Here is a 16466-nt window from a genome sequence, read left to right on the forward strand (position 1 = left end):
TAAAATGTGATTTTGAATCTTTTTTTGACTTTCAAAACACTATCATGCTCAACAAAGAATTTTAAAAGTTGCAAATGTGAACAAAGGTTGCAAATATAACATATAAGAGGGTTACATCCAGTTCTATCATTTTATACTAAATATATTTGACCTTGTCTCCAGTCTTACTTGGTATATCATCATCAAACTAAAACTGGCCTCATGGAGTTTACAGCCAGAGCTTTAGAGGTAAATTTACAATAGGGCTCCACGCTGCTTTGTTTGTACGTCTGGATGTCATGAAGAAGTCATGCTTTGGTGCTTTTGCAGACTCCATAGAGTTAAAAAAAAAAAAAAAAAACAGAATGGTGAAAATCAAAGCAGCAGAGAACAAGGCATCCTGACTTTTATTCAGGTCAAGGTTTTAAAAAAAAAAACGCAGGCTCCTACATTTCCCATCGTGCAACGCAGTCACATGCCATTCTCTCTCTCATGTCCCTTTCTCACCTCCTAATTGACATCGTTTTTCAAACTCCACACCTTCAGTTTGTAACACTTTTCTTTTAAATTTAAAAGAAACTAAAGATTAGATTTAATATCAATTAATTTGATTGATTATTTTCTTGACTAATCATTTAGTCTATTCATAAAATGGTGAAAAAATCATAATGTCAGAAAGCTCAAGTTAACAACTTTCAACTACATTTTCTGTCCAAACCTCCAAAGACAGGCCTATTAGATTTACAATTTAGTAAACTCACATTTAATAAGTTTGGAATTTTGCCTTTAAAATGTCTTAAACAATTCATTTTTCAAAATCGTTGCCAAATTATTTTCTGTTGGATCAACTAATGTAGGCTATCTATCGACTTATTGTTTCAGTTTTAGTCTTAAACCCCCAAAAGACCTTAATTATTTAATCTGGGTTTTTTTTTCCAAAGCTTTGGAAAAATGTTTGTTGTAGTCTTTAAAAAAATGCACAGTTCAATTTGGAACATTGCATGTTTTCTAATGATGTGTAAATTCCACACATTCCTCACATGACCATCAAATATGATAAAGCACATTCAAAAATGAAACGTTTTTCACAACTTCACATTCACATCCACTCTATAAAACCGACAATAAAGAATTATAGTAATGCTATTATGTCTCTGTTGCTGCAAATGTTTCTTTGTTTTTCTTGACCAAATGCAACTGTGTATATGTTTGTAGAATATATAGATATTATTCCATAATTGATCACTAATAAAATATGTTATATAATACGTTTACAAATGAATAAATAAATTAGACTAAGCATTACACAAAATTCTAACCTGAGGTTGATATAATATGCCCTGTTGCAAATTTAAAACAATACTACATATATTTTGGGTGTGTTCTTGCACTAGATTGGTTCTTAATACATGTAAGAAATTCTGATAACCTGCTGTTTTGTTTCCATCTTTTTTCTGCTATCGTTTGTACTCAGAAAGATAATAATTGCACATGTTTATGACTGAAGTCAATGTTGGTGGAGTGGCAGCATTAAATTAAAAACTGCTGCTATTTTTTTTCTATCCATTTACACACCCGACGTAAGATAATATCGTCACACTGTTAAAATAATCGCCTCAGTAATTTTTGTCAAAATTGTTGTTTGTTTTTGCCTAAATCATCTCCTCGTGCCCCCGGCCACCTATGGTAAAATCGCCTACATTCTCAGTTGATCAGATCATGTGATTTTACCCCTTTAAGATAATGGCCTATGTCAAGTGTGTGACTTAAGTGGATTTATTATGCCTAAGTCAAAATAAAATGTGACTTGGGCAATTTTTTGAACATGCCTTTGGGACTTAAGCAAGATATGGTAACACTTTATTTTGAAGGTTTCCTGCAAAACTTGAAATTACTTGAAAATGAGTTAGGCGATTATATTAACAGGGTGACGATATACAATTTGATTTCAGGTTTGCACAAAATAAAGTTTGGGGGAAAATACTGCTGTAGTATGATCTCCGTGACTGCAGGGGGCAGAGTTGAGCAGCAAAGCAGGAAATGTAACGCCAGTGTCTCATAAATAGAAGAAGAGTTCATTCAGCCATTACATTTACACTCGCAGCCAGGTCGAAGCCGCTAGTGGTGGACTACAGGTCATAGCAACCCGAAAAAATGTTATCCGTGAGAGTTGCAGCAGCTTTGGCCAGGACCCTACCCAAAAGGGCTGGATTTGTAAGTATTTAAATTAAACAATATATATCTGACGAGGATGTTGCAGCAAGATGATCTAATATCAGTGTGAACCTTCTGGGTGTGAAGGGTAATGTTAAGGCCGCTAGCTAACTTGTCATCGACTTATTAATGCAGCTCTTAACTCTACTAAACATTTCTGAATAATAATTGGTGTTAATGACTTCAAATCTGCCGTATTAATGTGTTTGTTGAAGTTGCCCTTGTGAAATGACAGTCTCGTCCTGCAGCGCTAAAGTTAGCACCCAAGCTAATGCTAGCTACCAGCTAACGGCTCATTCAGCCACGCTTTGAAGGTCAGGAAGCCTGACAGCGCATGTCGTCTCCGCTGCACAGCGTTACTCTAGCTCAGATTGTAAAGTGCATTGTTTAACTATTGCTGCAGTAGTTTGGTTAGATTTAATTTGCAATTTACGTTTCATAAATTCCGTTCGTTATCTATCAGGTGTCCAAGGCTCTACCGGCCGTCTGCGTTGGGGTCAACCACCTCCACACAAACAGACCATGGCTGCAGAAGACAGGTGAGAAAGCCAAAAACAACATGACAGACACTTTATCCTCCACACTATAGGTCAGCTACCGAAGGTGACTAATGAAGGACATTGATTATTTATGTTTACAGAGCTTGTCTTTTGTAATTCCCATGCCAAATTAACAATAACATTCTATAGGCTAGCATATTTATCAGAAGGCATTGGGCAAACAAGCTCAGTAGTATCAGTGTTGACCTGTGCAATATTTTTCGATTAAATAATGGGAAAAAACAAATCTTTAAATCAATGTCACTTGCACACAATGCATTGAGAAACTTGTATGCATTTATTTGTGTTTAAGTACAGCAAAATGCAAGAATTGAGACATTTTGTTGCATAATTTCAAAACAACATGAATGTCATCAAAGTTAAATTACTTATCTTTATTGACATTTAACAAGATTTTATAACATGCATGTCTCATCTTTCACAGGCACAGCCGAGGTGTCCTCAATCCTGGAGGAGAAGATCTTGGGCGCTGACACCTCTGCAGACCTGGAGGAGACAGGGCGTGTGCTGTCCATTGGTGACGGTATTGCCAGAGTGTACGGGCTGAGGAATGTCCAGGCAGAAGAGATGGTGGAGTTCTCCTCTGGACTCAAGGTTTGTGTAATAGGACACTTAGAAACACAGGTGTTTTGTTTTAAGGCTAGACTCTAAATATACTGACCCAAACCTACAATACAGACAAACCCAATTTAATTATAGTAGAGGTATATTCACACACAGTGTAGTCTTGATTTGACAAAACTGAAAGGACATTGTGTACCTTTTTTCTCAACTAAAAGCTGACATGTTCCTACATCTTTCATGCCGCTCTACATGTACACTTTATATGAGAAACAACCATTTCTTATAATTTTGCTAATTGTTTGTTTTTCCTCCAGGGTATGTCTCTGAATTTGGAGCCTGACAACGTTGGTGTTGTGGTGTTCGGTAACGACAAGCTGATCAAGGAGGGTGACATCGTTAAGAGAACTGGTGCCATTGTGGATGTCCCTGTTGGTGAGGAGCTGCTCGGCCGTGTGGTGGACGCTCTGGGAAATGCCATCGATGGAAAGGTTATTTGAGCCACTAAAACTTGTATATAAATAGATACATTTATATTCAATTTAAAAACGGAAGAATTTAGCAAACACATTGGAAAACAGAGGTTTCCATAAGGAAAAATGGACATCTGGTTGACATCTTGCATATCTACACAAAGCTATGTGGAAATGGGGCGCTAATGCTAAAAATGCATGAAAATCCATTTACTGATTTGATCAAAATGTAGTTAATGTATTAGAATCGTTGCTTGTTTACTCTAAATAATAACTGGCACTTATCTTGTTAGCTTGGTAAGCCTTTAAAATTGATGATTATTTTTTCTCAGGGTCCCCTGGGTTCCAGCATCCGTAGGCGTGTGGGTCTGAAGGCCCCTGGTATCATCCCTCGTATCTCTGTGAGGGAGCCCATGCAGACTGGAATCAAGGCTGTGGACAGCCTGGTGCCCATTGGCAGAGGCCAGCGTGAGCTGATCATTGGAGACAGACAGACTGGGTAAATATTTTGATATTTTCTCAACTATTTGAACATGCTACCATTACCACAATTAATTTAAGCTAAAGTGCAATTTTAAAAGTGAAGTAAGATATTTTTTTTTTTTTTTTTTTTTTTTTAATTTATTCCCACTCTCCAGCAAAACCGCCATTGCCATCGACACCATCATCAACCAGAAGCGCTTCAACGAAGGAACTGACGAGAAGAAGAAGCTGTACTGCATCTACATCGCCATCGGACAGAAGAGGTCCACTGTGGCTCAGCTGGTGAAGAGGCTGACTGATGCCGATGCCATGAAGTACACCATTGTGGTCTCTGCCACTGCTTCTGATGCTGCTCCTCTGCAGTACCTGGCCCCATACTCTGGTTGCTCCATGGGAGAATACTTCAGAGACAACGGCAAGCACGCCCTGATCATCTATGACGATCTGTCCAAGCAGGTGAGGACTCAGATTTGTCATACAGTTAATAAAAGTTTGGTTGGAGAAAATGTATATGAAAGCTATTATTCCAGAGTGCAGCCATGCCAAATTTCAACTCTTTCTTTTCCTCCTCAGGCTGTTGCCTACCGTCAGATGTCCCTGCTCCTGCGTCGTCCTCCCGGTCGTGAGGCTTACCCTGGTGATGTGTTCTACCTGCACTCCCGTCTGCTGGAGAGAGCTGCCAAGATGAACGAAAAATTCGGTGGCGGCTCCCTCACTGCCCTGCCCGTCATCGAGACCCAGGCCGGTGATGTGTCTGCCTACATCCCCACCAATGTCATCTCCATCACTGACGGACAGGTTTGTCCAAAATTATCATTAATATTGTCTGTGTTTTGACCCAAATATGAAAAACTATACATTAAATGCTGTTATGATCGAACATTAATCTGTTTTCTGTAGATCTTCTTGGAGACTGAGCTGTTCTACAAGGGTATCCGTCCCGCTATCAACGTGGGTCTGTCTGTGTCCAGAGTAGGCTCTGCTGCCCAGACCAAAGCCATGAAGCAGGTGCGTTTTATTTTGAAATTTAGACCTCAACCGTACGTTTTAGCTACATTTTAAGTTTGTCTTCATAGTTAATACTTCAATTTTTTATAATAACAAATCTTGCATTTAATGAAGTAGAATCTGCAGTTTATACATTATCTTTTTATTGCTACCCTGCAGGTGGCCGGTACCATGAAGCTGGAGCTTGCTCAGTACCGTGAGGTCGCTGCTTTCGCCCAGTTCGGCTCTGACCTGGACGCTGCCACCCAGCAGCTCCTTAACAGAGGTGTCAGGCTCACTGAATTGCTCAAGCAGGGACAATACTGTGAGTATCAAGTTCATTTACAGCATTTCAAGAAGTATCATAGAAATGATTAGCTGGTAATTTATGTGTTTAAAATACAAAACTAAACCCTGTCATCCTCCTCCAGGTCCCATGGCCATTGAGGAGCAAGTTACAGTCATCTACGCTGGTGTCAGAGGCCACTTGGACAAAATGGAGCCCAGCAAGATCACAAGGTTCGAGAAGGCTTTCCTGCAGCACATCCTCAGCCAGCACCAGGATCTGCTCACTGCAATCAGGTGAGATATGATTCTCAGCCACAACATGTTTGGAAGAGTAATGTGGGTATAACCGTTTATAAAGAGGTTAATTTGACTCGACCCGTCTTCTGTTTCAGGGCTGACGGCCAAATCTCAGAGGCATCAGACGCTAAGCTGAAGCAGACCGTAATCTCCTTCCTGTCCAGTTTTGAGTAATGGATAGCACTTCTCTTGATCTTCAGTGAGCTACCCGTCTGTGTCCCCATTACGCTTATATATGTGAACACACTGAAGGCCAAAACCTCCATGTACAGATTTCTCCAAATAAAATTTTACAAACCTACTGTGCTGTGAAATTCTTCTGATTGTTCGCTTGGCTACAGTAAGTTTAGTGTTCAGGTTGGTGCCCAGCGAGCAGATTTCACCAGTGGCAGAAGAGTAAAGAACATACTTTTTTTCAAACGCATCAAATGTGTTTTTGAATTTATGTCTGAGTATTTTAGTGTACCAAATCTTAAAGGTAACATGCATAACAGTCCACATACCACAGTCATGAATTCTGTTTACTGTGATGAGCTGTTCATAAGAGCATTATATTTAAGAGGGCAAATGAGTGTTTAGGGTTGACAAGTATCTGTTTTGCTCCTCACTGTTTTCAGAGGATGAAAGGACTGAACTGTAAGTCCAGTGTCAACTGTGGTTGAAGTGATGGGGTGAAATGTTTGCTACTATGGTAATAAATTCAGCGACACTGTCACATCACATCTATCTTGTCCTGTGTGAAATCTTTGGAGACTGCACTCCCAACCGCTGACTGAAGATACTACAGTGAGTTTGCAAACTTGTTGGTTAAATCTGACTTATTACATCTTAACTCACAACGCATATGTATTTTACTGTGAGAGCTTTTGTATCTCAGATGGAAAATTTCAAGGGGTGCAATCAGAATATTGTTTTGAGAAAGTGAAAATGGCCATTGTCTAGGGTATTAAATTTAGCCTGACATTAAAAAAAAACAATAGTGAAGCTGCAACCTGAAAAAAATATTTTGGCTGATTTTCTATACATTAATTATTCAAGTAATTGCTCAGTTTCTAAGAATGTAAATTGACACTCTTACAGCAAATACTGTACACAATGTAACATTGTATGCAGCCTTTGTACTGTTCATGTCCAGTAGGTGGCCATAGATTACAAAAGTAGACTGAGCTGCTCCGGTTTAACAACTCATCTGTTTCTCCTATGAGAGGTTATTTTAGTGGGTCGGTTAGTTGACGACATATGGCCCTACTTTCTAGAAAGGTCCACAACCATGTAACGTAACTTTTTTTTTTTCCTTTTTACATTACATTTACATTAAAAAAGGTCAAATAAATAAGATTGGAAAATTTAATCCAAATTAACAATTAAGTGTTTTTGTTATATTAAAAACTAACTTGCTCTTGAGTCATGCTGTAGATTGTTCTGCTTGACTTCTAGTGCAATTTTGACTCCTGATTTAAAACTGTTGTCACGTATGAAATGGGAAAGTTAAAGTTTCTCATCAAAACAAACTGACTGCCAATGTTGAGAGTAACAATATTTTCACTAACACCATGAAAATTTCTCATCAAGTGCAGTACACTTGTGTAAAAGCCTGTTCATACCTGCTCTTCAGTCCTAATTTCTCAATATTCTACTTTTCCCCCCCTCTCAAACAGGAACAAGATGATACAGCAGATGTGTTGTTCCATTTAGGTACTTTGATCTCTCTGGGTTACTCCATCTGAAACATTAAGCTCCATCTCAAACATAGAGTTCAGGACCATTTGCAGTTCCATTTGCATCCATTTTTTTCCCTTTTTTTTTACTACTGGTAATAGGATCCTCTTGCCATTTGTTTTGCCTTCCTTCCTTTGTCTTGTTCTCTCATTGTCTCACAGGAGCCAGAAACATCCTAGCTTGGGGTTATTTGAGTTGTCAATAGCTCAAGAAAAGTGGGCTGGCATTGTGTGTGTAAGGAGCAAAATAAAGTGTAGTGTGAGGGAAATTCAATTCTTTCAGTATTATTTCTGTAAAAGCTGACATAGCACGCTGCAGTCTGAGTTGCTTGTTTCTCCAGTGGCATCACTCCCTGGCAAGATGAAGTGAGACATGTGACATGTGAGAGTGAATGGAGCTGCTTTCAATAAAGACTATTGTCGAGGTCAGCGTGACAACAAGAAAGCTCTGTGGAGCAACAGACAACATGATAGGTCAGATTTCAGACGTGGGGGAGGTTGAAGTAATGCTAGATGCATCGTCTTTAAATTCCGTGTTACTGATGTGTTGCAGAAAATTACCTAAAGCATATAAACAGGCCTATTTCAGTCTTTTACAATCAGGAAACTCTGCATTTTCGTATTTCTACATCCCTGCTCAGTTCTCCTTATGCATTATATCCATCCTATTCGTATTAGTGTTAGCACTAGTGCTGGTTGGCCTCTTAATTAAATTTGTTCACCAGGGTCAGCAGATATTATTGAATAAAGAGACTGGTTCAGTTTCTATGAGTGAATTCTTTCCTACAACAACACATTCCTACAAATTACATGCTGGATATAATAATATTTATGAATTGGCAGTTGAGAAAAACTGAAGGAAATGAAATTGGGGAAGTTACACATGAGACACGGGATGAAATGGAGTTCCAGTGCAGTTTAACTGACATTTAGCTGTAATGTCAGCTTAATATTGACACACATTTTTTATCTACTCCACAAATGCCCTTGTAGCATTACTTGTTGCTCCTGTTTCTGTTATAGCAAAGCATCTGAGGCTAATGTGATGCTAATACATAATTCTAAGTTACTGTTAATTACTGTTGAGCTCATTGCTGTGAATTGTACTGTTTTTAGCTAGTCTAAGAAGGAAAAAAGAGTTTGTTGTAGGGGTGTCACAACATACTGGTACTGATGATAAACGTGTTTTAGTTTTTTTTTAAATATTGATATGCTAATAATACACATATTAGTATTGTGTAAATAATCCAGTGACTCTTAAATTATTTGTTTCATTTTGTATGCTTTTGTACTGTTATGGATAGACTCTCCACCTTCCTTTAATCATATTTTATGTGTAATTAATTTCACAAAAAAATTGACAAAATGCAAAAATAAATAGTTTAAGATTAATTTAACAATTTTTTTTCAAAATGTCTATTGATATTGCAATATCATTATCGTGAATACTTTTGCACACGATAATCATTGAAAAAAATTACATTGTGAAGGTCCTAGTATGAATATTTTAAAAACTGTGCATTGGCAATTGATGTAATATCCATTAAATTCTGGTTGGATTGATATGAACAGCTTTTGGCTGATTTGAGACGTTGAAGTTTGTTTGGTTTCCACTTCCGTATTTGTAGGTCCCAAAACAGATAACTTGGAGCTCTTATAAGAAATGCTGGACTGGCCATCTGGGAAAGCTGCTTGTAACTATGACTTGGAAGTTAAAATATATTTCTGTGTTACAATAAATGAATTTGTTGTCCAATACTGTTTTCAGTTTGACATTGCTTCCAGTAAAGACTTCAAAGGCCTGTCTTCAACCTGCATTGGAAATGTGTCTGTCTCACTACATAGCTACACCTACACACAGAGTGAGTGCATAGGAATCACAGCTGCCCTGCTGATACATACATAAGTGGTTTTGCATGGTGTCTGTAGACTTGGGTTGGCATTGATGAGTGTGGTTTAGTGCTGTCACTGTGTGTTAAACTAAAACTGCTTCTCTCAGTCACTGTAATAGGATTTAAGCTCTAAAGCAGATTCGCAACTCGGACATTAGCGGGCAAGGATCACCACCCGAGTGCTCACAGTTCCCTGTGGTGAAAACAGAAGACTTCTCGTGAGACAGTCATTGTCTGCCTTTTAATGTATTGCTTAACCTCTATATCCACGATACCACCTGGGTAACAAACAAACATGTTTTTCCACTGACATCAGCAGAGGTACATTTGCATGCTTGTGGTTTCTATGGCCTTTCTACACAGACAGGGAGTAACCCACCCACAGCAGTGTTTTCTTTTGTCTGTGTTTCTGCATTTGGTTACTGAATGGTTTCTATTCCTTAATGAGATACCTTGTGCTGCAGTCTCACTATTAAAAAAAAGACAAATCAGCTTTTCTGCTGCAGGCAATGACTCTGCTGTACATTTAACATGAGCAGCTCCACCCACTTACATCATGCCTGCTTCGTTTTTGCTACAGGCGAGAACACACAAGAATACTTTACCTCCTTTGTAATAAAATAGCAAAACAGACTTCTCTTTATTTGTCGCACATTTTTTTGCTCTAAATAGTACTCACTGTTTAAAGATTCTGCATGAACCAAACATAAAGAGCTTCATACAAACTGTAAAAAAAAAAAAAAAAAATCAATGCATTGTATTTTCCAGGGAAGGGACAAAACAGCAGGTAGCAGCAGTCTGACCAAGGCAAAAAAAATCGACATAAATACATATTATTTCTGAGTTCAGTCTCCATTTGAGTTCCTGAAGTTGACAGTCCAGGTTTTCTTATTCACAGGTGCCAGGCTCTCTACAAGCCTGCTTGCAGTGCGCACACAGACGCTCATTATATTCTGGCCAAAAGGAATTTCATTCATTCATGATGGCAACATCAGACCAATATATACTAGAAACCACATTTCCAACAAGCTCACACTGTAAAAAAAGCAACTTTTTTTCTAAGGCAAACACAACATGCTGAATTTTGTTTTGTCATTCCATAGTGAACTGTTTTATGTTGGATTTACCCGGATCCACGGCTGAAAGGTCTGCTTCTTTATATCTCAGTAGAGTGCAAGAACTGTCTTCTGTAGTGGACTTTTTCTTTCTTTTAATCAAAGTTTACCGGCCACGCCACAGGTAGCAGCTAAATCCTGCAGCGACTGCTCCGCGGGGTAAACTGTGTCGAAGAAATGCTCAGAAACAGCCAGCAGTTTATAACAAACACTTGCAGTTCATTGATGTGTTTCGGTTCCTCTTGAACCATCTTAAGAGATAAAGGCTCTATACAGTCTCTATAGAGTATTGTCTTTGTGGCCTCAGTTTCAGTCAGTGCTGCCATAGTGGTTCCCATTGGATGGATTTTCCTGTAAACTGGTGTGTGAGGCTCCTTCCTCCTGTGACACCACGGGGTCCACTGGCTGTTCAAAGAAATTAGACACACAGAACACCTGCAGAAAAACAAGCACAAACATAATTAAAACACATTCTGTTGTATTACTGTTGATGGATTACATCATGCTTTTTCACCTTAAAGCTCAAAAAACAAAAGTTGAAAACTGCATGTTCAAGTGTTTAACCCTTTTTTTTTTTTAAGTAAACATCGTCGACACACTCTTGCATTTTGTAATAATACTGCTTGAAAATATGTTATGCCTTGCTTTACCATTATCCAAATGAAAACTTACTGTGAGAGTAGCCACTAAACCTCCCTGCAGGAGGCCAGAGAGCACATCACTCCAGTGATGCTTGTAGTCAGACACGCGGGACAGAGCCACATACACAGCAGTGGCGATCAGGAAGAATTGGATGGTGGGACGCAGAAGCCTTGACCATTCTGACTTCAGTCTGGCTTGAATGTACAGCTACAGGAGGAAGAGGAAATTATGAAATGTTAGAAACAATAAAGCTGTGGGGTCACACCTATCATAGGCAAGCACAGGCATTGGCAGCTAATGCAAATTATTATGCAGTTCATAATAATTACACTTTTTTGACAATAATGTAAACATGTTTAGGTAATTTTGGTGCAAATCTGAATTATGATACAGACAGTAAAACATAGCAAGCAAAGCTATTTTTAGAATCAACATTGTGTTTTGCATTTCTAGCACTGAAATGTAAGCACAATTTAGGCTTTAAATAGTTTTTGAAGTAGAAAATATGTACTTACTACAAGGAACAGCATGCAGTACATAGAGAAGGATGAATGGCCAGAGTAAAAGGACAGTCTGCAAAAGATAAACCAGAGAGATATTGTATCTTCAGCTTAATTAGCTAATTTTTCATTCATTCATAAATACAGTATATCCTCATCAAGCTCCAGTACTGTAACATGTTCATTTAAATTTGGAAAGACATTAAAAAGGAACTCCACACATCAAAAAATTACATCAGCGTGACCTAGACTGATAAAACAGTTATATAATATCTGCTGTCATAAATGAAGTATATCTTATCCCTTATCCCTATCTTATCCTTATTTAATTGCATTGTGGAAAGTGTATAGTTCAGCATTTTTTAAGCTTGATCCACTAAAAGTCAGGATATCTCAGCCTACTCCATCAATTTTGACTATACCTAACAGAACTCCAACGTGAAATCAATAAAGATTTCCAATTAGAAAATAAAAGATCCACTTTCTATATTGAATGACACGTGCTTGTTGCACACACAAGGGTGCTCAGCAGCACTGGGAGACAGCAGAGGCAGAAGCATTTTGTTTTTATTGTACATTTTACACAGCAGCCTAAATACTTTGGAAACAGCTTGTAGGTTTCTTATTTAATCTATGTTCAGGACCATTACCTGGCCTCATCTACTAGAAACTTGTCCCCAGTGCAGGTGAAATTCTCAATGTATCCGCCAGCTTTGCAGTCGATGCTCTTCCAGACTGGTTTGCATACAGCCAGGAAGTTTGGCCGCAGACGGCCGATGGAGTACTTGGCTATGTCCGTCAGAGACTGGCTAGCAGCAGCTCCAAAGACATAGCTCCCCACAGCTTTGTAGACACATGCCACATACTTGGTCCCAGAAGACTGGTTGTTGATGCGAGACAAGTAAACAGAAAGGCACTCGCCACAGATGATCTGCAACAACAAAATGAACAATAAGTACCAGTTAACAATTGACATCCAAAGGTCAGAGAGAATATGGAAGAAAACGACTGCTGACTTACCACAATCAGTGTGAAAGGGATCATGACTCCACCCAGCAGCTGGTAGGATATGGTGTCATCTTTGAGGGGGTATCTGATAGACTCATCATTACAGAAGAAACCCCGTTTGAAAGGGTTGTGTTGAGGGGTGAGGATAAAAAATGGAAGTCCAACTGATGAAATAAAGAAAGACGCAGATGATGAGTATAAATTATTCTCAAATCATTAAAACGTACATCCTGTGATTCAGAGTTATGAGCCACTGCTGCTATTACACAAAGCTAATCATTTTTTCAGTTTTAGTCAAAGGAAACATGATTATGTTCGCATCACACAGGCGTTTCCACTTTTTCAAAATTACGCTGGTGACTCTTGAGCGTTTCATTTAGCTGCAGGGGAGAAAATCGCTCAGATTGCATAATAACTGAATCAATCTCAGGCCTTGAAGTACTACACTATTGCAAAAGTCGTGTGTTTACTTTAGACAATGGAACAATGACGGTATGATCGATTGAACAGACACATTATGGTGTTAATCGTTAACCAAAATGCATTAAACATGCTCTGACTTGCCTTGGTGATATAAAACTGAACAAGAGGAGAAGAAAACGAAGTCAGTAACGCAATACCAAGCATTCTTCGAAGTACGATCATTGGCAGTGAGACTTTTTGGCTAAATGAGTCACCACACAGTCTCAGACCTTTGTTTAGGCCTGTTCATTTAAACCTCCTGCAGGGAAACTACACCACTGAAATTCTGAATAAACTAAAGCTGTCTGTGAATCAGTGGACTTATTCTGATCTGATCATGCAAATCTATGTTAACTATAATTCATCTAAAAGGCAGTGTTTTTTATTAAACTATATATATAGGTATTAAATCATTGAGTCCGAGTGCTTTTAAATCCCTTTTTTTCTGTTGCAGTTGTTGCAAAGAGTTACTTAGATTAATCTTGCATTCAGGTAAGGTAATAATACAAGGAATATGCTTATGAAAAAATGCAGGTGAACACAGCTAGAAAAGCACATATGTAGCAAATAAGTAGCATATACTATATCTAATGCTACTTAATAGTTTTTACTTTGCCATTCAGAAAGAAATATTGTAGTTTTACTCCACCACATTTATTTTAGAGCTGTAGTTACCAATTACTTTGTATATTAACTTAAAATATACAATAAGATTTAAACAAAAATGTTGATGCACTTTTGTAGTTAAAATCAGCTTCACCTCGACCAACTACTCCAGTAAATGCAGCTTACATATTTATACATCAGTAATAATGATCCAATAGTATAATATAAAGTAATATAGCATTCACAGGACTGCATTTTTCTTACTTTAAGTACAGTTTATTTAGAATGCTTTTACTAAAGCACACTTTTTAATTCAAGATGTTTACTTAAGTGTTTTACCCTTGACTACTTTTATGAATGGGTGGTAAAGAATACTTATCTTTATTATCATTATAATAATTTTACAACTTGTTTTGCAACATAGAGTCTAGAAAACATAAAAGAAGGGCTGATAATGAACTTCAGATGTGGAGTTTGGACACAATATGGAACTGAAAATAAGGGTTTACATTTTCCAGTTCCATTGTTGCCAGCTCCAAAACAAAATGGGAGGACTGGTGCACAGTCAGCAGCAGTGCCGACCGCAAGACACTGACTAAGCAAAGTGACTGAATGCAGAATAATCACACATAAACATTCCTTTAGTTTGTCCTTACCCTTTATATCTTATCAAGTATGACAGCTATCAAACTGAACTGCATGAGACAGAAGATAAGTCCCTTTAGTGTCTTTTTATTGCTTTATTGTCAGTAACATTTAGCAGCCCTGCAGCTTGTCTCTGTGCTGTGATTACATTACAAACACTGAGCTATAAATACAGCTTTACTTGGAAAAAAAACACACAGGGTGGGACTTTGTTGCCCTTTTTTCCATCTTCCTGCCTGGTTCCCTAAAACCTCAAGCCTCCCAGTCTGTGTATACATGACGTGTATGCAAATAATTTGCCTAAACAGCTACTGTAGATAATATGTCTCTACCGGGACTGTGCTGTTGGAGTTTAATGACAAAGAAAGTCCACTTTAACAAGTTGCAATTATTGATAATTACACAAAACGGATTAAACGGTCTGCTGGAGACACAGGGGTGGGCCAGTACATACCGAGGATGAGGCAGATAATGTCCAGCACGATGAGAGGGATCCCTGCAGCTTCAAACATGTTGCGTCTCCTTCTTCTGCTGTCTGTCTTTGTAAAAAATGTCCTGCCCCGGTTGTCCCAGCTGGTTTTAGGCGACACGAGACGCAGCCTATCTGCCGCACGTTTGTCGCTATTCCAGCACAAAATTAAAACAGTGTCAAAGTGCGACCAGCAAACTGTCCGAGACTGTCCGACAAGCTAAAACTACCGGGGGATTAAAAAAATTATATCTAACCAAGTCTAAAAAAAGAATACACGGAACTAAAGTCTAAATCTAATCTAACACCAGCACACAGAAGAGCCGCTCACCCTCTTAACTGCTCACAAACCATCATATCACAGTAGCAGCAGGACTTCTTCAGTTCATAATACCGTCCTGTCCTGTCCTGTCCTGCCCCGTCCTCAGATGAGACACATTACCGGTGACTCCACCAGCGGTCCGCTAACGTTGTGATTAGTGCTGCCTTCGCGTACAGCTGGGAAAAGTGATAAATATGGCAAATTCAGCTGACAGCGTTTGTGTAATGTGTGACGCGCAGTGGGCGGGTAGACTGGTGCTGAAAGTGCAATTCATCACAATAATTATGAACATAAGCTTGCTTATAAAGTCAAAGGCGTGACCAAGTAATATTTCTGTAAGTCTCAAGTCGAGTGTTCAGTTATAAACTTTGAGTTTTGAGTCCTAAACAAGTCATAATGTCCTCTAAAAGTTACAAAGAAAAACTTTTGTATTGTTAAAAAAAATTGGAAAGATTTTTATTTTAATGTCTAAAGTCAACAAATTAGTTGCTCGAGTCCAAACCTCTGATATAAAGCACATTTATAGGCTACTAAAAGATGTCATAACCAACATTGTACTGTCAAAAAGTATACATAAAATGACACATGCAATAATGAAACATTTCAAACAAAGTGCAAGGAGATGTTTAAACAAATGAAATTATCAATAACTAGAAACTATTAATAAAAACGTGAGGCTCATTGGTTGCCCAGTAGCTCAGCCATGCTATTGCCAATTAGTTTTCAATCAATGTGTTTTAATCAGTTGATTTAAATTTTTATTTAGGGAAGAGGAAAGTACAAGTCACAGTTTTGTCCTGTGTGTCTGTGAAGTATTTTTCGAACAGGAGACAAGCTCTGTTTTGAATTTCTGAGGTGTACGTGAATGCAGCACAGGACAGGGAAGTGGTAATCGGAGTTCGAGCCTATCGCTTGCCTGTGTTGACGCTACGACAGCTGTCAGCCGATGCACAGTTGCTCCTCCCTCTGCGTCTGCAGAGATAATAAAGTGGCATCAGTATCTCTATTTATAGGAGAGAGTTTACTGTCTGCTCATCAATGCACCATATTGATGACATATGTCCGTGTAGGAATTCCCTCCATGTTTCTTTATGGTGTTTAGGTGGTATCTTCATCATACACACAACAATACTGTCACACTGTTAATATAATCGCCTAAGTAATTGTTTTTTTATGTGCCTAAATCATCTCCTCATGACGCCGGCCACCTATGGTAAAATCGCCTACATCCTCAGTTGATCAGAT

The 16466-nt window shown here is 38.5% G+C and overlaps 2 protein-coding genes across 2 annotated transcripts; one reads left to right on the forward strand and one right to left on the reverse strand.

Annotated features, from left to right (window-relative positions):
* Positions 1-2059: 2059 nt before the first annotated feature.
* On the forward strand, positions 2060-6564 carry LOC131974859 (ATP synthase subunit alpha, mitochondrial). The gene is made up of 11 exons (XM_059337347.1): positions 2060-2193; positions 2657-2732; positions 3178-3347; positions 3632-3805; positions 4120-4286; positions 4426-4726; positions 4844-5068; positions 5171-5278; positions 5438-5582; positions 5689-5839; positions 5938-6564. Exons 1-11 carry the CDS (start codon positions 2134-2136, stop codon positions 6014-6016), a joined length of 1656 nt encoding a protein of 551 aa, XP_059193330.1. The 5' UTR covers positions 2060-2133; the 3' UTR covers positions 6017-6564.
* A 3497-nt stretch (positions 6565-10061) lies between these two features.
* Positions 10062-15335, reverse strand: LOC131974863 (phospholipid phosphatase 1-like). The gene is made up of 6 exons (XM_059337353.1): positions 14885-15335; positions 12730-12881; positions 12360-12640; positions 11725-11782; positions 11240-11416; positions 10062-11002 (listed from the first exon to the last, which is right to left on the reverse strand). The coding sequence occupies exons 1-6, from the start codon at positions 14940-14942 to the stop codon at positions 10877-10879; spliced, it is 852 nt and encodes a 283-aa protein (XP_059193336.1). The 5' UTR covers positions 14943-15335; the 3' UTR covers positions 10062-10876.
* Positions 15336-16466: the final 1131 nt, after the last annotated feature.

Source organism: Centropristis striata, chromosome 7 (genome assembly GCF_030273125.1).
Source record: "Centropristis striata isolate RG_2023a ecotype Rhode Island chromosome 7, C.striata_1.0, whole genome shotgun sequence".
NCBI lineage: Eukaryota > Metazoa > Chordata > Actinopteri > Perciformes > Serranidae > Centropristis > Centropristis striata.